Consider the following 20,864-nt stretch of genomic DNA (forward strand, 5'->3'; position numbering starts at 1 on the left):
TCTGAGTTTTAATCCTAACGCTTTGAAAGTCCGAAAAACCGCGCAATTTCAATTGAGTCACTTCTTCCGTGATAAAAAGAGGCTAGTTATATGGCATGATGTGGTGAACAATTCATTGTCCCGTCATCGCAGTAACAACAATAAGCCTTTAACACCTTCGCAGCTTATTGAAGTGCTTGAAAAGTATCAGGAGCGCATAGAAGCTATAGTGTATTGCCCCAAAGAGGGAACTCCTGATATTTACAATCAGCTCAAGCGTAGTACTCTAGTTACCATCCATTTAGTGAAAGACATTGTGTCTAAACGTAAACAGAAAGATCTTAGTTTACTTAAAGAGTACAGAGCATTACACCAAAGGCCTGCGCTTGAGCTGAAAACACTCACCATAGTCTTAGCTCATAAGAACAACCTCCGGTCCTTGATAACACGCTCCCGACCGAAGAAACTTTCAAAGCGCCGTCGTAAAACGCTTCGTACCCGTCATGCGTTCGAGGAGGCGGAACTCACACAAGCCTTTGATAACCTGAATGTCACTTAGTCTTGCGCTGTTGTTGGAGTCTACCCGCTGACTGGCGGTGTGACTTAGTTAACTCACGAGTTACGGGTTAGTTTGTGGTTGGTTCTCTCCGATAGCGCTTTACTAAACGTTTCGCTCTCCCAATTCTTCGAGTTTTTCACTACCGTCCGTTTTCCGCAGGTTATCTGGGTTCATTTTCCGTTTCCGTCCTCTTTGTTTCCGTGTCTTCTTGTTTCTTTCTATTCCCCGTTTATTTGTTGTATGATGTAGTATGTTGAGTTTTGCTGTAGTAAAATTTCTTTCTGCTAGTATGCTGGTCTGTTGTTTAGTCTCGTTCTTTGCTAGGGTGTGACTTAAGTTCATTCTAGAGTTACGGCTGGTTTGTTTCATGACTTTCACCACACTTGTTTGCTAGCAATTTGTCGTAGCTTTATCAATTTTCGTAGTATGCCTTTTTGTTGTCTGGGTAGGGTGGTTTGCTAGGGTGTGACTTAAGTTTGTTCTGGAGTTACGGCTAGTAAAGTTCCTGACCTTTTCGACTTTTGGTTATACTACACCAATGCCGTAAATTGTTTCATGTTTGATGTTTTGATGCCGTTGATAAAGCCCCCATAATGTTTTGTGCTAGTTTACCTGGCAGTAGCTCCTCTCCTTCTTTCTAGGGTGTGACTTAAGTTTATTCTGGAGTTACGGCTAGCTTGTTTGGTTGAGTTTGTTGCTGTGGTTTGCTAGCATCGATCTTCCCGCCTCCCCGCTTGTGTTTTCCGCTCCGCCCGTGCCATTTTCCCGCTTTGTCGCGCGCTTTTCGCCCGACGCTCCCGTTTCCCGTCCGGTTTCCCGTTGAGTCGTACGTTACTCGTTCGGCGTCTCTTCCCGTCCGTCCCGTCTCCCGTTCTGCCCCTTTTCGCGCTTCCTGCGCACCGTTCTTTCTTTCTTTCGCCGGGTACTATTGTACTCGACGAACATCTTTGCTCTTTGGCGGTTTGTTAGCCAAACCGTCACACTAGGGTTCGGTATAACCAATTTGTGTTGTGCTGTTGCATGTCTGTGTACTTTATAATAGTACTAAATTAAACTTGTGGTTCCTGTTTTTCTTAAGATCATGACAACTTTGCAGGACAAATTCAACAAACTTTATAGTGCAAGAGCAAAATTAGAGGCTGAACTTAATAACATCTATGGGGAAAATAACAATGCTGTTGATAAGCAAGATAGGAAAGTTAAGATCGAACGTCTGATTGTGAAGTGCAAAGATGCCTTTACTAGAGTAGTTGATAAGAATGAAGAGCTCTTTGATCTGGCACAAAAGACTGAAGATCCAGACGCTGCCTGTAAGAATCTTGAGAAATGGTTAGAGACTGTAACAAAGAAAACTGACGAGTTCATTGCTGCCGCTCGAGGGTATATCAATTCGGTCCAAGACAAAGAGACAGCAGAGATGTATACCTCTCACCACTCAAGATCAGGTTCGCATATGACTTCCTCAAAGAGATCAAGTCAGCGTCAACGAGACTTAGAATTATCAAGACTAAAAAGGGAGGAACTTGAGAAACAACTTGAGGCAAGGCTTCGCATTGCTAGACAACGTCTTGAAATTGAAAAACAAACGATATTGCGGGAATTAGAAATTGAGCAGCTTGAGGAGGATCATCGCAAGGAAGTAGCTGCTGCAGCCCTTGAGGAAATTGAGTTGATGACAAAATCAGCAACAGGCGGGTCTGATACAAGCAAAATGAGTGAGCTCTTTACGGAAAGAAGTTCAGTCAAGAGCAAGAAACTTGTTCAAGATTGGGTTAATTCGTCACCGGCCGGGAACATGGCAGATGTTGCAAACGAACCGAGTTTGCACTTTTCTGGTTCCATCGCCCAATCCAACCAAGCAATTGTCCAACGACCTTCTTCAGCTCAACTTCCAAACTCACACTTCAATCTCAATACACACGGTCAAGTTGAGGCCAACATCAACCTCCCTGTCCATGAACCAAGTAGTAGAACCAATGTAACCAATGATGCACATGTTGCAAACAACATCATGCAAGAGCAGCGACAGCCTCAAAATACGCCTCCATCACCACCAATAAACTTTGGTATGCCAACTAATCTAAACGCCCCAAACACAGCCCGACAACTGTCTCAAGCAACAATGCACTTCGATGGTTTACAGTTAGATCATCAATTCCCTCGCAGGTCGAGCATGCCGGGACAGTTGAATTTAGTCAGCCCTTCGCGTGCACTACCTTTAAATACACTTGTTAATGCTCCGCTAGCACTTAATCCGCAACAAGCACACATAAATGTACCAGCCCCTCCATCCCCCGTTCTAAACCCCGCACCACCGCATTTTCCGTTAATCCCACCAGCATTCCGCTTTCCTCCTTCCCCGCCACAAGCACTCCCACTACAAGCCACTAACCCCGTGGGGAATAATGTCAATCTGTTACCCCATTCTCCGCCTGCACCATTCATTTCCTCCGCAAACAATTTCGTACCTCAATTAATTCATCCACCACCTCCACAAAAGACTTTTCAGCCCCAAAACTTTGTACCCATAACCCATGCACCTCCTGCTCCTCCAGATCCAAATGTCTGGCGTTTTCCGGCAGCAGTCCCATCTAATGCAGTACCACTTGTACGTACATCTGCAAATTTATACACCGTACAACCGGCCCCGTTAATCAACCCTCATATATCTACATCGCACCGCTCCCCTCATGCACAAGCAGCAGCAGGCGCTCAAAATTACGTAACATCAGACTTCACGCAAGCGAATCCATTTAGTTCTTCCACAGGTACCGCCCCCACCTTTGTCACTCCGATCATTCCGCCAACGTATGGAGCTACCGTTCCGAACCCGTTGTGTTGGGGTGGCCCGCCGCATCCCACACCTTCGGCTCCTTCTTTGGACTCTGCGGATTTGATAAAGCAGTTGGCGGACGCAATTACTTGTAAGAAGAACGATCCACTGCCCGAGTGGAAGTTGTCACAATACAATGGTGATCCCCTGCAGTGGCACGAATGGTTCGGACAATTTAAAAGCGCCATAGACGCACAGTCCTTGACTGATGATGTCAAGTTAACATACTTAAAAACTCTTGTAACTGGAAAAGCTAAAACCGCTATCGCTGAGTTCGCATACTGTGGTGTAATGTATAAGGATGCACTTAAGACACTCGAACGTAAATTTGGCCAACCACAGGCAGTAGTCAGTGCACACTTAGAAAAACTCAGCTCTTTTCCACCACTAAAGATGCACAATAGTGATAACATCATAAACTATTCTGCAACAATTTCAAGTCTTGTTGGGGTCTTTAAATCACTTTCATATGACGCAGACCTTAAGAGCGCCTCACTTCTCAACACGGCTGTGCAAAAATTTCCGCCCAATCTGAAAGAATCCTGGTCACTCTTCACAGTGAAGAAACATTGGGTTAAGCCAACACTCCTTGACTTCAACGATTGGCTGAAGGAGAAGGCCGAGGCACATGATTTAATGAAACAAACTTCATCGAAGGCAAGAACTGAGGATAACACCAACTCAGTAGTAAAGACCAAAGTTGCCTCAAGAACCTTTGCTGCTAATACACAAACTAAGGGCACTCAGAGACCAGCCTCAACATCGGCAACGCCTGCAACCCCTCGCTGCATTGTGTGTAAAGGTATCCACCGCATCTGGGAGTGTAGGGTATTTAAAGAAAAGTCTCCCACTCAGCGAGCAAAGGTAATGGCTGAAGCAAAACTGTGTTTCTCATGTTTGAGAGAAAGCATATGTTCAGGCAATGCCCAAACCCCAGGAAATGCAGGAAGGACGGTTGCAACAGCTCCCATAGCACACTTCTTCATGAAGCTGAGAGGGTGTATCCACCAAAATTCCCTTCAAACAACAACAACATTAATTCTAATGCTGGCGCAAATCAAAGTAAACTTCCTAGTGTCCAATCATCGAGTAAGACCACTACTTTGTCATCTGTGAGTAATGTGAAAGGCCTCCTTCAGGTGACTGAATTACAGTTGAAGAGCTCCTCCGGTAAAGATACCACGGCTTTAGTTTTGTGTGATACCGCTTGCAGTAACTCTTGGGTGTCCAATGATCTTGCAAATAGACTTGGTTTGCACGGTACAGCATTGAAATTAACCGTCAAGGGTATAAATACCGAGGAGGTCGTAGACACTAAGTTAGTTGAACTAATTGTAACACCACGCGACAACCAAACATTTGAACCATTTAAAGTCAGCCCTTACGTAAAGGAAGATTTGAATGTAGGCGCCGATGTCATTAACATTAAAGCACTTCAGGAAACATACCCGCACCTAGCAGCTCTAGACCCAGTTACATATTGCTATGGAAACATCGAGATGATACTTGGACAGGATGTGTATCATGCCATCCGCCCGTTAGAGTACTTCGCTGCCGACAAGAAGTCCTCGCCCTTCGCTGTTCGCTTGCCCATAGGTTGGGTTCTAAGCGGCCCTCTACCGTTGTCTTCAGGTTTAGTCTCGACTTGTTTCAAAGCTAATATGGAGCAGGATTTTGAACTCGCTAGTCAAGTAAAATCTTGGTACGACATGGAGTCGTACGGCGCACTTAAGCAAGTAAACCCACGATCCGCCTCGGATGCACGTGCGCATGAAATTCTTGAAAACACCACCGTACATAATGGAGAAAGGTACGATGTAGGAATGCTATGGGCTGAAGATAACATCGAACTGCCCAACAATTATTTCTCAGCGCTTGTTCAATTAAAGTCTTTGGAAAAGCGGCTAACGAAAGATCAGACATTAAGGGAAAAGTACTCGAGTACCATCAAAGAGGACTTAGACGAAGACTACGTAGTAAGGGTCAAAGATGCTCATAAGGTGGAAAGTCGCTCGGAACGAGAGTGGTACCTACCACACCATCCGGTTGTTAACCCGAACAAGCCGGGCAAGGTTCGTAGGGTACTAAACGGAGCAGCAAAATTCCATGGCGCATCTCTCAATAAGTCATTACTCACCGGACCTGACCTACTGCAAAACCTAATCTATGTACTCCTACGGTTCAGACAACATCCATTTGCCGTATCCGCCGACATCGAGGGAATGTTCCTCCAAGTTGGAGTGTTACCATGTGATCAGCCATCATTGCGCTTTTTGTGGCGGGAGGACCCCACATCAAATGTTGTGGTACACCAGTATACGCGCCACATCTTTGGGGCAAAAGATTCGCCCACCTGCGCCAACTACGCACTTCAGCGCACGGCACGCGATAATGCTAAGGAGTACCCAGAAGCTGCGAAAGCCGTCCTTGAGAACTCCTACATGGACGATTACTTGGACCCAATGGAATCCCCCGAGAGGGCCCTCATTAGGTCGAAGGAATTGGTACATCTTCTCCATCTAGGTGGGTTCAAGCTTACTAAGTTTGTAAGCAATGTACCAGATCTGGCTGACCGAGTTGATGGGTCTGCTCAATCCACTGAACCGAAGGTCATCGTTTCATCCAAGGAGGAATCAATGCACGTGCTTGGGCTTAAGTGGGATCACAACAACGATACTCTGGTTGTGAGTAGGGGTACTAACAGCACCATCACGAAAAGTTTAACACAGCGCTTGGTCTTAAGTCTTGTGTCAAAGGTCTACGACCCAATTGGTCTTGTCGCACCGTTCACTATTGGTGCTAGGTTAATCTTGAAAGACATTTGGCGTGTCAATGGACAAAGTTGGGATGACGAGTTACCTAAAGACACAGTTGACAGATTCCTTGCCTGGTGTGTTGAACTGCCGCGGTTAGCTGAGATTACTATACCGAGAAGTTTCTTTTCAGGACCATTCCAACATCTTGAACTCCACATGTTTGGTGATAGCTCGCAAGACGTATTCAGTGCAGTAGGATTTCTTAGGGCTCAAGTAACTTGCTCCTCCGGGGAGATTATAACAGAGCTGGCGTTTGTCTTGGGCAAGGCCCGTGTTGCACCTATGAAGGTAATGACAGTTCCTAAGTTGGAATTACAAGCCGCTCTCCTCGCTGCCCGTTTAAAAAGGGAAATCTGTCGAGCATTAATGGTTACTGTGGACAAAGTCTTTATGTGGACAGATAGTACCATCGTCTTGCAGTGGATAAACTCAACGAACAAACACCCCATCTTCATTGCAAATCGTGTTAGTGAAATCTTGGAGAACACCAGCGTTGACCATTGGAACCACGTCGCCACTTGTGATAATCCGGCAGATGCTGGCACGCGTGGCATGTCCGCTGAAGTTTTGCAATCAAGTAGCTGGGTGAGGGGTCCTGACTTCTTGAGAACTAAGCAATTCCCTTTTGTACCAAATACCGACGTCGTTGACAACATCAAGCTCGGCGTTGTAACTAAGGAACAAGATGATGACTCCATCTCATCTCTAGCCGCATCCGTAACCAAGCCCCCTAAGGAACAAAGCATCAATCTAATCCCGTTTGATAAGTTCAGTTCTTATCAAAAGTTACTTCGTGTCACCGCATATGTGCTCCGTCTTTTACCATCTCATGAAAGTTACCGTACCGTAGACGGCAGCATAGCCAACCCTGTTGAGCTTGACGAAGCCGAGCGTCATCTCCAGTACTTGGTTCAGGGAGAGTCCTTTAATACTGAAAGAAAGGATCTTCTTGACAACAAATCCTTTAAGAAGAGCAGCCGCATTGCTCAGTTCACTCCGTTTATTGGGCCTCATGGTCTCATCCGTTCTTCTGGTCGACTCCGACGGCTAGTGGAAATTGACTTTGACACTAAGCATCCTATCGTGCTGGACGCGCGTCATACTTTTGTTAAACTGTTTCTGCGGCATACTCATTTGAAAAACCATCACCAGGGCATCGATTACTTACGGTCAAAGGTACAGGAACGTTATGCCATCCTTAAACTACGTTCCACACTGCGTTCCATCAAATCAAATTGCGTCTTGTGTAGAAAGTTCCGTGCAGCAACCATTCAACCTATCATGGCAGACCTCCCAAAGGAGAGACTCGCATACCAGTCTCCTCCCTTTACCAACACCGGGGTTGATTACTTCGGCCCATTCTACGTGACAGTTCGTCGGACTACCGAGAAGAGGTGGGGATTTCTCTTCACTTGTCTCACTACTCGTGCTGTCCATGTTGAAGTTGTCCCGTCCATGGACACTAGTTCTTGTGTAATGGGAGTGGAGCGGTTCGTCTCCCGTCGGGGTACTCCTGCTATGATTTGATCGGATAATGGTACGAACTTCATTGGAGCGGAGAAAGAGCTCCGTGAATGTGTGGAAAAATGGAATACGCTTAACATTGCCACCGAACTTGCACATAAGGGCATTAAGTGGAGGTTCAATCCACCCAGTGCGCCACACCAAGGTGGCATCTGGGAGAGGTTAGTTCGGAGTTTTAAAAGAGTACTGTACACTATCCTCGGTACGCGTCGCCTCACAGATGAGGTGTTGAACACTACCTTTTGTCTGGTCGAATACGCACTAAACTCACGTCCTTTAACGCCCGTAAGCATCGACCCGTCCGACCTAGGCGCTATAACACCTAATCATTTTCTACTCGGTAACCAAGCAACCAGAATTCCGTCTATCGTTGGCGTCGACGAGTTCGATCATCGTAAGCGATACGCCCGTGCACAGTCATACGCCAATGCAATTTGGGCACGTTGGCTCAAGGAGTATGTACCTGCGTTGAACCGTAGATCTAAGTAGCAGACGCCTGCCGAGCAGCACCTCAAGGTCGGTGATTTAGTTTGCATCGTTGAAGAAAGCAACCCTAGGGGTTACTATCCAACCGCTCGGATTGAGGAACTTCGGTACGGCTCCGACAGCGTCGCCCGCTCCGCCGCCTTACGCACGTAGTCCGGATCGCTCGTCCGCCCACTAGTTAAGCTTGTGCCAATCCTCCCAACATTTTCTTCCGGGCCGGAGGATGTTACCGAGTAAACTAAATGAACAACGCGCTATTTAAATAAAGCAGCGAGAAATCTATCCAGCGAGAAAACTATTACGTAATCTCTTAACCATGTAAGCCTTATAAAAAGATTAAATGCACACAAAATACGTTCTATTTGGCATAGAAAGCTCGGAAAAAGTTCAGTAAACATAATTTTCGTTGAGCCTACTAATATACTGAATCGATTGCGCTCTTTTTAGGCTTAATATTTTTATGTTTCGAAAACGTATCGGTGACCAATCTGAGTCGAAAATCGACTCAGACAAAATACCTGCTAAAAAAGATCGAGCTAGATTTGCCGGGCCATTGAGAGGGGCCGTTGGCCTTTATGCGTTGTTGAATACAGATGCCTTCTTGCAAAAAAAAACGTTGCTATCTTCGATTATAGAGATGAATTGAACTTACTGCGATTGTCTGAATTTATCAGCTATAGAGACTGTTTGTGTGGGTGGGTGTATGTGTATGTGAGAGTGCGGGTATGAGTGAGTGTGTTTGTGTGTAGCTGTATGAAGTTGTGTGTGTGTGTGATGAGTGTGTGTTTTTGTGTGTGTTGGTGTCTGTGTGTGTCTGTGTGTTTTTGTGTCTGTGTGTGTGTGTTTGTGTGTATGTGGTTGTGTGTCTGTGTGTTTGAGTGAGTGGTTGAGAGAGATTGTATGTGTGTGTTTGTGGGTGTGTGTGTGTGTGTGTTTGTTTGTGTTTGTTGTGTGTGTCTGTGTGTGTGTTTGTGTGTGTGTGTGTTTTGGTGGGTGTAGGTGTGCGTGTTTGTGTGTGCGTGTGTGTGTGCGAGTGTATTTATGTGTGTTTTTGTGCTTGTGTGTTTTTGTGTTTGCCTGTCTGTTTTTGTGTGTGTCATAGAGTGCGTATGTGTGTGAGCGTGTGTGTGTGTGTGTGTGTGTGTGTGTGTGTGTGTGTGTGTGTGTGTGTGAGTGTGTGTTTGTGTGTGTGAGTGAGTGAGTGTATGTGTGCGTTTGTTTGTGTTTTTGTGTGCGTGTGCGTTTTTGTGCGTGTGTCTGTGTGTGGGTGTCTGAATGTGAGTGTGTGTGAGTGTCGACGTTTGTTTGTGTTGTTTGTGTCTGTGTGTCTGTGTGCGTGTGAGTCAATGTGTGTGTGCGTGTGTGCGCGTGTGTGTGTATTCTTGTGTGTGTGTGTGTTTGTGTGTGTCTGTGTGTGTTTGTGTGTGTGTGTGTGTGTGTGTGTGTGTGTGTGTGTGTGTGTGTGTGTGTGTGTGAATGATTGAGTGTGTGTGTGCGTGTGTTTGGCTGTGTTTTTTATACGCGTGTGTTTGTATGTGTGTGTGCCGGTGTTTAAATGCGTGTATGAGTGTGTGTGTGTATTTGTGTGCGTGTGCGTTTCTGTGTGTGTGTCTGTGTGTGTTAGTGTCTGAATGTGGTTGTGTGAGCGTCGACGTGTGTGTGTGCGAGAGTGTGTGAGAGTGTGGTTATGTGAGTGTGTTTGTGTGTGTTTGTGTGTGTGTTTGTGTGTGTGTGTGTGTGTGTGTCTGTGTGTGTGTGTGTGTGTGTGTGTGTGTGTGTGTGTGTGTGTGAATGATTGAGTGTGTGTGTGCGTGTGTTTGGCTGTGTGTTTTTTATAAGCGTGTGTTTGTATGTGTGTGTGCCGGTGTTTAAATGCGTGTATGAGTGTGTGTGTGTGTTTATGTGCGTGTGCGTTTCTGTGTGTGTGTCTGTGTGTGTTAGTGTCTGAATGTGGTTGTGTGAGTGTCGACGTGTGTGTGTGCGAGAGTGTGTGTGAGTGTGGTTATGTGAGTGTGTTTGTGTGTGTATGTGTGTGTGAGTATGTGGGTGTGTGAGTGTGGGTGTGTGTGTGTGTTTGTGTCTGTGTGTGTCGATGTGTGTGTGTGTCTCTGTGTGAGAGTCTATGTGTGAGTGTGTGTGTGTGGTTGTTTGTGTGGGTGTGTGAGACAGAGAGTGTATGTGTTTGTTTGTTTGTGTGTGTGTTTTTGTGTGTGTGTGTGTGTGTCTGTGTGTGTGTCGCTGTGTGTGAGTCTGTTTGTGTGTGAGTGTATGTGTATGTGAGAGTGTGGCTATGAGTGAGTGTGTTTGTGTGTGGATATATGTGGGTGTGAGTGTGTGTGTGTGTGTGTGGTGTGTGTGTTTGTGTGTGTTGGTGTCTGTGTGTGTCTGTGTGTTTTTGTGTCTGTGTGTGTGTCTGTGTGTGACTGTGTGTTTAGTATGTGTATGTGGGTGTGTGTGTGTCTGTGTGTGTGTGTTTGTGTGCGTGCGTGCGTGCGCGAATAGGTTTATGTTTGAGGGAGATGATCTTATGCATGCAACACTGGAATGTAGTTAAATGCTTTAATAGACTTTTTGAGTGTAGCTCTTATTACCCATGTCTTTGTTTCTAACAATTGAATTTATTTGAAGTTTATGTGGTGCTCTTTTCCAAAGTTGTTTCAACGCATCATTCATTTTGATGTTATCAAAAATTCCAGCAAGAATTATGATTACAGTCACCCCGAAGACCTAATTAGAGACAAAATGCAAGTCATTTCAAGTTCTTACTTCTTCCAAACTGCTAAAGTGATGTTAGAAAGAAAATTTTTTGTTTTCAAGATTGTGATTTGTCCATTTCAACCATTTTCTTTAACAAAATTTCAAGGCAATTCAATGTCTAGTTTTCATATAATGGTTGCCTTTTTGATTTTGGAGACTTAAATACAAAGATTAAATGAAACAATGACATAATCAGCAATTATTATGAATTTTTCTTATTTTTTTTCTGGTTTCCGGAAAGAAATAATTTTGTTTGCTTTTTGCTCTATGGTTTTGTGTTTTTTGATTCAACAAATCTTTGAGAACTACGACAATAGTTTCCATTCTCAACAAGTTTTTTATTGTATCTGTTTCATCCATATCCATTCTCAACAAAATTGAGATAATTGGACTGATGTTTGAAAACTTTTTATTTTTTGTTGCTTTGGGTTTTTTCTTCAAATAAATACTTTTATCCTAAATTTTTGTTGTTTTAAAATTAACTGTTTGATTTTTTGTTTTTATAAAACTTTAAGTAGCTTCTGTTTTCTGTTTTCGTTCTGTTAGCGTTAATACACTAACCTAACTGTTTTCCTAAAACAATTCATTTTTGCAATAAGGCAGTGTGCGCTTTCTTTTGGCAAACTTGATTCTTTTGGCAAATTTGCGCCTGTTTCATTGAAAACATTTTAAATTTCATGGTTGATTTCTTTTAAAAAGAAATTTTTCATTGTAAGATCTTAGTTCTGCAAAACTTATAATCAAAAATTCAGGAGCTGTCATGCTAAGCTTTTACTAATTAGTGAAGATTTTCATAAACAGCTGTTCTCTTCTAATCAGACAGCTATTTAGGCGCTGTCAATTTGTGATCTGCTTTGCTCATGTTATTAATCAAGGCATTTAGAAGTTAAAATTTGACTCACTTCACGGAATACAGTGGGGATCCAAAACTGAAGTAAATAACAGTGTCACAAATTTGCACCAAGACTTTGTGTTTCAAGTTATCAAACATTTTTTCAGACAAACTGATTATATCTTTAGTTTTTCCTATAACTTAGGCAAATTTTTTGCTTGTACGAATAATTGTGCTCAAGGATGTTTTCAATCAGTCTCTAAATGGCTTTTGCATGCTTCAATTAGAGCTGTATACTTTAACTGTGGATAATTCACTTAAACTGAAAATGAATTGGGGGAATTTTCTGAAACAGTTCTTTTTTTAATTATAACAACTTGGACAAAGTCTTATAATTAAAAAAGTTTTTCATTGTTGTTTTCATAATAAGTTGTGGTTCGTTGTGCTTTGCACGGCGAACCCCAACTTATTATGCAAACGGGGCCGACACTCCACGTGTTTGGTGCACTTACTGCAACGTCATTAGTTGAATGTTTATCTCCAGGCCGATCTCTAGCTTTCCAGTTTTTAATTTTGACCATCGAGATTTGATTTTATGTTTGTTTCTAATGTAATTTTTTATAGCAGGCACCTCTGGATCAAGCGGCGGGCGCCGGTGATCCCGGATCAGCTCCAAAAATGAAACAAAAGAAACAACAACCACCGCTGCAACAAACGGTTGAACGTGCGACTGGCAATGCTGGTGCCGGAGGTAGTCAGCCACAGCAGCAGATGACTAAGGAGCAAATGAGAGAACTTCATAAGAAGAAGGCAGCTGCAGCTGCTGCTAGTGGTGGTAATGCTGGTAACGACAATGCAGGCGCGCCTCCTGTTAAGGATGTGAAAGTTGACCTTGAAACGCAAGTGAAAGGTCAGTCACTTTTGCGCTCTCTGTATGGCCTTATTTGCGACAGCATATATCTAGTTAGTTTTTTTCATCAAGTGGTTACATATCTTTTCTTGTAAATTTATTTTGAACATTTTCTTCACGTCACATTACTCTGAGCCTGAAAAAATAGTTGAAAACAGTATGCTGGATATACCGGATAAATACCGTTTCAGTAAGCATCACTTATCAGACCTCGCTTACTAAGATTGGAAAAATATGATGGAGAAATATCATGAAAAAACTATAATGCATTAATCTCAGATTTTTTAACTCGCAATAATTAGTAGCGAACATTTTGCCGGATTATTAATATGGCAATTAACAACGCTTATTCGACACATATTACTCAGATTAAAGAAATATGATTTATAAATTTTACAAAAGACGTAGTTTGCTATATGTTTAAAACTGTTGACAAACGAATTTAATTTTACCCCTTTTATGAAAAATTCTCTTTTAGTTCTTGTTTGAAAAGTAAAAATGATGTCTGTTTTACTTCTCTTTTAGCAACGATCTCTTTGAAAATACATCAGAATGCTCAACTGATTTGACGTACCTCTCTAAATTCATAATTAAAAAATGACTGTTGTTTGTAAATTTGTGTGCAATTATGTTGCTACTATGTATTTTGTGTTCAAGTTGCAAAGAAGTCTACTAAGCCAGGTAAAACTAAACCATCGGTTAAAGATAACAACATCCCTCACGTCACTGAAAAACCTGAATTGAACGATGAGGATGATGATGCCACAGAAGAGACAACTAAGAAAGATGACGTCACACCCGATGAAGCAGGTCTTCAACAAATAACTATAATTAGGGAGCTTTTAGTTTAGACATACTTGTTTATAACCTTCATGCTAAGGCTTCACCAGCTTACCTTAATCTCTATGTTCCATTGGTATATCTACTTAAGTTTCACCAATCAGAGTGTAATCATGTCACTATTGGTCTAACAAAATGGGAGTAAACTGTGTCGCAAAGTTACGGAGAAAAAAATCAACAATTGCAGTGAATTTAGCGCTGACATTTTAATTTTTGCTTTGTTCTAAGCATTTTTAAAAACCGTCGCTTCGATCAGAAAAACCGCAATTTCTACAACCACTCACCGCAATTCTTTTTTTCGCATTTTTAGGGTTGGGATCTCAGCCCAGGAAAACTATTTGACCGAACGGCATAACAAACTTTTTTTTCTATTTCTTCGATATCAACTAGTAAGTTCGCAGCCAAGACGTTAAAAAAATTAGTAGAAGAAAGCTGCCTACGATTACGATTGTGAATTAGCCACAACCGTAATTGAGGGAACTTTTGTGCAAATTTATTAATTGATCTCTCAGTAATAGAAAATGGTTTGAACAACTTTATAAAGTAATGATTACCCTCGATCGCATAAAGTTTAGACCGAACTGTGCATTTTTAGCAGAAATGTCGTTTCCACCTACTGGCAGATCTTTCAGATCCATTTGTGTTAATAAAAATGACAGCTCGCTTCAATTTCAAGTTGTCTCTGGATCTGGTTGGTAACTTTTCTACTTATTTAAGAAGAAAAACCTGGAGTCGGGGGACCATCCGATGCTAAAGCAGCAGATGTGGCAGTGGAAAATCCGGACACTGATAACGACGATGATGATGATGACGATGATGATGGCGTTCCAGATGTACTGAAAAATGCAAACAAGACTGGCTCTAGTGAAGCGACACTTGATGACGGCGTTTACGCTCTGCTCAGGTAATATCAACGGAACGGGATTCCAGAAATGATAAGGGAAAAATTAATTTATCATCGCTATTTAATCGACGCAGGCGAAATCCTAGCAAAAGTGCTCTTATTGCGTTGATCAAAAGGTATTCACGAAAAAATAAAGTAATCTTATAGCTCTGTATATAAATGCATTTTAACGAATTTTGCAAGGCTGACAAAACGTACTCCAGTGACTGTGAAATTCTTTTGTAATGTACCCTCGGTCAAGGTTTTTGCTGAAATTTATGGTAGTATTGCAGTGACAGACGCTGAAAGAGAAAATTGTTTTCTGCGTAAAAGTCATACAATTATCCACCTAATGTGCTTAATTTTAAACACATTTCTTACATAACTTCAGCATTTTTCACACATCCTCCACGTTAATTACATAAAGATAACTTTTAAACATAGTTATGACTCTTCACTTACACAATTTTGACACCTTCAGTTCATTTCTTACATAACATTTACCAGCCCAGCTCAGTCTCCGTTGCTGGGTCTCGGTAGCAACAACCTCATCTTCGTTCTCTACGCCAAGGGTCCACGAATTAAGCACATTTTTGTTTCGACCCCACTTGTGGGGGAAGGAACTATATACTCAAATGGGTTTTTTTGTTCAGTCAATTTTTGCCGATCGTTATATTCATTGTAGAGAATTGTGAGTGGTATCATTAAAAAGCTCGTCCAGCGTAGAATTGGAAACTAAAAAGATTTTTTTTATTTCGTTTTTTTTCGAGGAGTTATCGAGGGTTGAAGTTCTGTGTGAACAACGGGATATTTGGCATGATTTTGTTCACTTTTAGTACAATTTTTCTTCAAATTAAGACCTTTTAATAAAACCATTAATTCAAAATTCCATTTCACGCCACAAAATCAATCAATTTTGAGTTCCTAATAGACGAACGAAACTCGATCAAAAGACTAGTTCTGGTCTCATAGGAAAGTGTACTATCAAAAAAATTCAAATTCTATTTGAGAGCTCTTTTCCTAGAAACCTCTGCCTCCTTAGCAGCCCAGACTTGAGTCTCGGGGCATTTCAGCGCTGAATCAGCATATTTCAGGAGTAAAAGCTTAAATCAAGTCTGAAACAATGTATTTGCAGAATACTTCAAGTTTCTTTATGAGCAGTTTTTCTTCCTTTATGATTAATTTGAGGTCGTAGTGTTCACCAGGGCTTCCCTATAGTCTGTATAGAAAGCTAAAGGTTTGGAATTTGCAAAAATTATATTGTATTAATGAAGAAAGGATCATATTATTTAGCCAATGCTGTTGTTGAGATCCGCCATTAAATTGACTACTGATCAAACTCAATTATACCTATTAACAGAGCACACCTGTTACTTCAACTGTTATCAACTCGGGTAATTTTTTTGTTAAAAAAAGTCTCATCAGAAACAAATGAGAGCAAAATGAGTCTTATCAGAAAAAAAAATGAGCGCATGGAAGTCTGAGAAGAGACAATTATGAGCGTAATGGGTCCCAGGTGAGACGATTTTTAAAAGCAGGGTTGTCTGACCGGAGAGCATGTCAAGTACAGGATATTCGTCGAGTGCGTGTCTTATTAGAAAAAGTTTTTGGACTCATCCCGGTGGGATTATAAATGATCACGGTTGCACCGCTAATGCCTTATCATAAAGGAAAGGTGGGATTGCAAGTAACCTCAGCGGTCTTGATTTTGGTTTTTGAGCGCACCTGAGTCTTGTCATAGGCGAACCCCGAGCTCTGAAAAAATTTGAGTCTCATCAGAAGTCATTTCGTTCTGGGAGATAGTATCGTATCGGGACTTCAGCCTGTTACTTGGTTCAAATTGGTTTATTCCTAAAAACAATAAGCGAGACTTTTCGATCTCTTCTTTCTTCTTTGATTGGCACGTCAGAATAGATTTTTGTTTCTGATGCGCTACAATATCTGAGCCACAAGACTGAAAATGTAGTCTACAATTCAGAATGTTAGTCAAGGACCTCTAAGAAGACCTGGTATCAGATAAATGACAAAACTAAATGATCATGCTGCTTCTACTTTCAGCTTCTCTGAAGATAATTTGATAAATTTGGTCAAACCGTGGGCTTTGTCTGAATTAATAGTCTACAAAATTAGTTGTTTCATACTGTTCAGATGATTTTTAACTGATTTATAATGCCTTATTTTGCATGTGGGATGGTCTACCATTTTTAATTTATATAGTTCAGTAATCAGAAATTTATTTCAACGGATGATTGACTCACTAGGGACATTAAATAAACGCTCTAGTATAGTTATGAGACTACATGTAGGTTTTGTTGTTCTACAAGAGACTACAAGAGTTGTTCCATACTTTGCCTTGTTGTCAGAACCTTTTTGGTTGAACATTGGAGGTATATTTTGGCCCAAATTACACATCCTGTTAAGGTAGAAAAAATTGTTGGAACAATGGTTGCACAATGGTGTGATCTGAAGGCAAGGCCTGAAAAACAGTCTGTTCAGAGGCCAGTAACTCCTATGGTCTGCTTGAAAATCTGAAAAAATCTATAATAGAAAGAAAGATCTTGTCTATTGTTTGATCATAGTGTGCATCCAGATAAAAATCTGAAGCCTTACCATTGGTCGCATCATAAGTCAGAACAACCTAATTAGAGAAAAAAATTCAGACGATGGTCTGATTATGTGTCCATAATTTCAGAAGTGCCATTGAGTAACAAAATTGAGATACATTACTGTCAACTTGACCCCATTTTTGTAAAGGGCTGAAAATATGCTCTATTGGGGTTGTGAACAACAGTTGCATTATTGTTCCGACCCAACTTGTGGGGGAAGGAACTATATACTCAAATGGGTTTTTTTTGTTCAGTCAATTTTGGCCGATCGTTATATTCATCGCAGAGAAATGTGAGTGTTATCATTAAAAAGCTCGTCCAGGCTAGAATTTGAAATAAAAAAATTTTGTTTTGAAATTTGTTTTTTTCGAGGCGTTACCGAGGATTGAAGTTTAGTGTGAACACGTGATATTTGGTATGATTTGGTTCACTTTAATGTAATTTTTCTTCAAATTATGATCTTTTCTTTAAAAATGTTTCATTAAAAATAAAATTTCACGCCACAAAAGGAATCATTTTTGTATTTCTATTACACCAAATGTGATAAAAAGACTGGTTCTTGTCTCATAGGGAAGTTTACTATATAAAAAAATTCGAAATCTATTTCAGAGCTGTTTTTTTAAACAAAAATTTATCTGTTTTTAGGTCACCAAGAGACTGGTCACTTTTCATATCGATGTTTGGTTAATGATAAACCTGATGTACAGTAAAATGGCGCCTAATGAACAAAAAACACGTTTTCAAGGAATCGCACACATTTTTTTTATTGCTTCGACTCTTAGCTTTTGTAATTTTTAATGAAATTTTGTTTTTTTTTGAGGTTTTACTTCATTTTTGGAGCCCTATGGCATAGAATTGTTGAATACAAAAGAAAAAGGTTGCATAATGAGCATTAGTGAAGCTATTCAGTGCTTCGATTGTACAGCTAATGGCTGCTAAGACTTTAGACATAATTTTTCGAAATTTTTTAATAAACATTAACCGATCATAAACCTTTTTGTGTAAACTCTATGTCAGCCTCAGTTATGACAGGATCCCCTTCCTTTCTACTGCAACCAAAAATATGTTCAGTGGTTTCATCTTCTAACTATTGCTTTTATGACTTCGATGCCACAAGATTTCAAAAGCAGTTTTGAAATTTTTGGATATTTTCGTATTTTTGAATCCTTTTGAAATTTTATCGCATTATCCTGATTTGAATAGCTCCCGATGGTTTAGGGAAAACGTTCAATGGATCATAGATAAAATTGTCAGAGAAAAGTTTACGGTTTAAATCGCTTCGACACTTTCTTCTCGCACTTCTCTACTGATTTTTTGGTTTTTGCCTGTATTTGTGGTTGTTCTCATAATCATATGACCTATTGTGATATCCTGTTGATTAACCATGCATAAAAAACATCGTTGTTTTTTTATCAAGTCATGACTGAGCGTATTTTTTACTTCTGTTGAAAGCTATTGAATTTAATTGCTGCTAAGACTTCAAAAAAATTTTTTCGAAAAAAGATTTGAACATTAACCAATCGTTAACTTATCTTCGTGAAATGTACGAACGTCTCAGTTTTTACCGGACCTCATTGTTTCCTACTTCGACAAAAAAAATAATCTAATTTTTGGCTTTATCTTCAGACTATTGGTTTGAAAAAGTCCAAGCGCGAGTTTTCATAAATTTTTTTGGATATTTGGAAAATTTTTGGATGTTTTTGGTTCTTCTGAAATCTCAGCACATTATCCTATTAGTGTTACTTCCAATTGGCTTAGCAAATACCCTCAATGGATCATAGATAAAGTTTTCAAAGAAAACCGTATGGTTTGAATGGCTTCGACACTTTCTTCTCGCTCTTTTCTACTGAATTTTTGGTTTTTGCCTGTGTTTGTTCTTCTTTTCTTAGTCAATGACTTTTTGCTATGTCTTATCGTTTCGATGACTTATAGATGACAAACATCATTGTCGTCTCATCGAGGCATAACTCTTATGCTCCCATATAGCGCTTTTATTGCCTTTTTTTTAAGCAATTGAGTTTAATGGCGTTGATACTAAAGGTTTTCTCTGAAATTTCATGGTTTTAATGTATTTGTTCATATTTATTGATATTTTGCAGCCCTGAAATAAAATAACTCATGTTTTTAAAAAAATTAATGCATGATAGAAAAGTCATTACCGAAAAGTTATTTTTTAAAGACTTCGGCACTTTTTTCGCTCAATTTTTTTTGATTTAGTGGTTTTTGCCTTTGTTTAATCTTTAGGTAGGCGTAAAATGCTGACAGGTCTCAAAAGCCTGTATTTGAGTATCCAAGGACTGTTGTTAACTTAGGCAGTCATTTTATAGCGGGTAGTCTCAAAGTTTATGATATTATACGTTTTCAATGATTTTTTAAACTTTTCAGTTTTCGTTGTTTTTTTTTCGTCAACTTGTAGCTTATTCTCATCATTGAGAGGTCCCATTCAAATTCTTGTATTTGAAAAACTAAAATGTCCATTGATATCATGTCGTGTAACTGATGTTTTCTTTGTGGACAATAAGCCCTTAAATAAAAGTTTTACAAGTTGTACTTGTGTCTCTCTACTTTTAGCACATTCGCGTAATAACAGATCCCAATGATTTTCAAATGTTGCACAATTGCACTTATTTATTCCTTAAGTATAGCTTTAGTTGCAGTAGTATGAATAAAAAAGGAAGTAAGAATACATAGTATTCTGATAATAGAAAATGATTTTATTGGCTTCAATAATTTGTTTTTTACCAAAATGTTTAATTTTTTGAGTTTTTCTACTTCTGCAGTCCGTTCCTATGGCTTAGCTAACCAAGAACAGGTCTTGTTGGTCTCATAATAAATGTTTAGTAAAATAATTTGGAATTATTTTGTTAAAAGCTATTTATTTTTAAGACTTTAGAAAATATTTGGTTTAAAAATAAAGGTGATTGATTTTTCAATTTCGCCTTATTATTTCCTTTTGTCGATTTTGTTACCTAGTCACAATAAGGAAATTTGTCATTTGCTGTATAAATTGGACAAAGTAAATTGATGCAGTTAAGGTTTTATACGATTGCTTTTTGGCATTGTTACTAGGAGCGTTCAAATTTAGATACGTAGTTTTTGCCGTGAAATTTTTGATTTTGCTTCTTTAGTTGATTGTTTTTGTCGTAGTTTTTCCAATGAAAGATCTCGTCAGCGCTGTAATGAGGCATGTCATTATGTAATTCAACAAGTAGTTAGGTTTTTTAAACGTTTTTTCAAACTCTATTTTTAAAACCTCTTCATTTGGTTGACAATTAAGTCAAAAGTGTAGATGAGCTCGGGTTGGAACACCTTGTGCGAACGCACATTAACGAGCATCCCTGTAACCTGTGTTGTAAAAATCGCATTTGGCTGGTTGTAATTTGGGACTGAGCGGCAAGTCAATATCAGTAATGGGTACGTCCAATTGCAAGTCTTATATCAGTACTGATTCAGAGCTATGATCATGTTTCTTTCTACACTTGTCAGTATAAATGCAAGTCTTGGCCAAGACGTGCAAGTCTAAATGCAAGTCTTGGCCAAGTTGTGCAACGCTAAATGGAAGATTTGGCCAAGACGTGCACGTCTAAATGCAAGTCTTGGCCAAGACGTGCAAGTCTAAATGCAGGTCTTGGCTAAGATGTACAAGTCCAAATGCAAGTCTTGGCCAAGACTTAGTACATCTTAAACACGCCACAAATAGTCGGAAAAAAGTGAAAAATGGCCCAAAAAACGTCCAAAATAGGTCCAAAAATTGTCAAAATTGGCAGAAAAAACGTCCATTTTTGGGGGGTACTGAATTTCGAATATAAAATTCTGACCAAAATTCCCATCCGATTGGG

At 40.3% G+C, this 20,864-nt stretch overlaps 2 protein-coding genes across 4 annotated transcripts in view; one reads left to right on the forward strand and one right to left on the reverse strand.

Annotated features, from left to right (window-relative positions):
• Positions 1–20,864, reverse strand: part of LOC142345738 (tetraspanin-3-like) — a 550,337-nt gene that overhangs the window by 430,720 nt on the left and 98,753 nt on the right. The window lies entirely within an intron of this gene.
• LOC142345735 (uncharacterized) overlaps positions 1–20,864 on the forward strand; it is a 47,675-nt gene that overhangs the window by 8,525 nt on the left and 18,286 nt on the right. The window contains exons 3-5 of one of the 3 annotated variants that reach the window (XM_075398029.1): positions 12,411–12,696; positions 13,354–13,506; positions 14,254–14,440. In XM_075398029.1, coding sequence (XP_075254144.1) covers positions 12,411–12,696; positions 13,354–13,506; positions 14,254–14,440 — 626 coding nt within the window. The remainder of the gene's footprint in view (positions 1–12,410; positions 12,697–13,353; positions 13,507–14,253; positions 14,441–20,864) is intronic. The other 2 variants (XM_075398030.1, XM_075398031.1) reach the window with 2 other exon arrangements.

Source organism: Convolutriloba macropyga, chromosome 9, assembly GCF_964194025.1.
Source record: "Convolutriloba macropyga chromosome 9, txConMacr16.3, whole genome shotgun sequence".
In the NCBI taxonomy this organism is placed as follows: Eukaryota; Metazoa; Xenacoelomorpha; order Acoela; family Convolutidae; genus Convolutriloba; species Convolutriloba macropyga.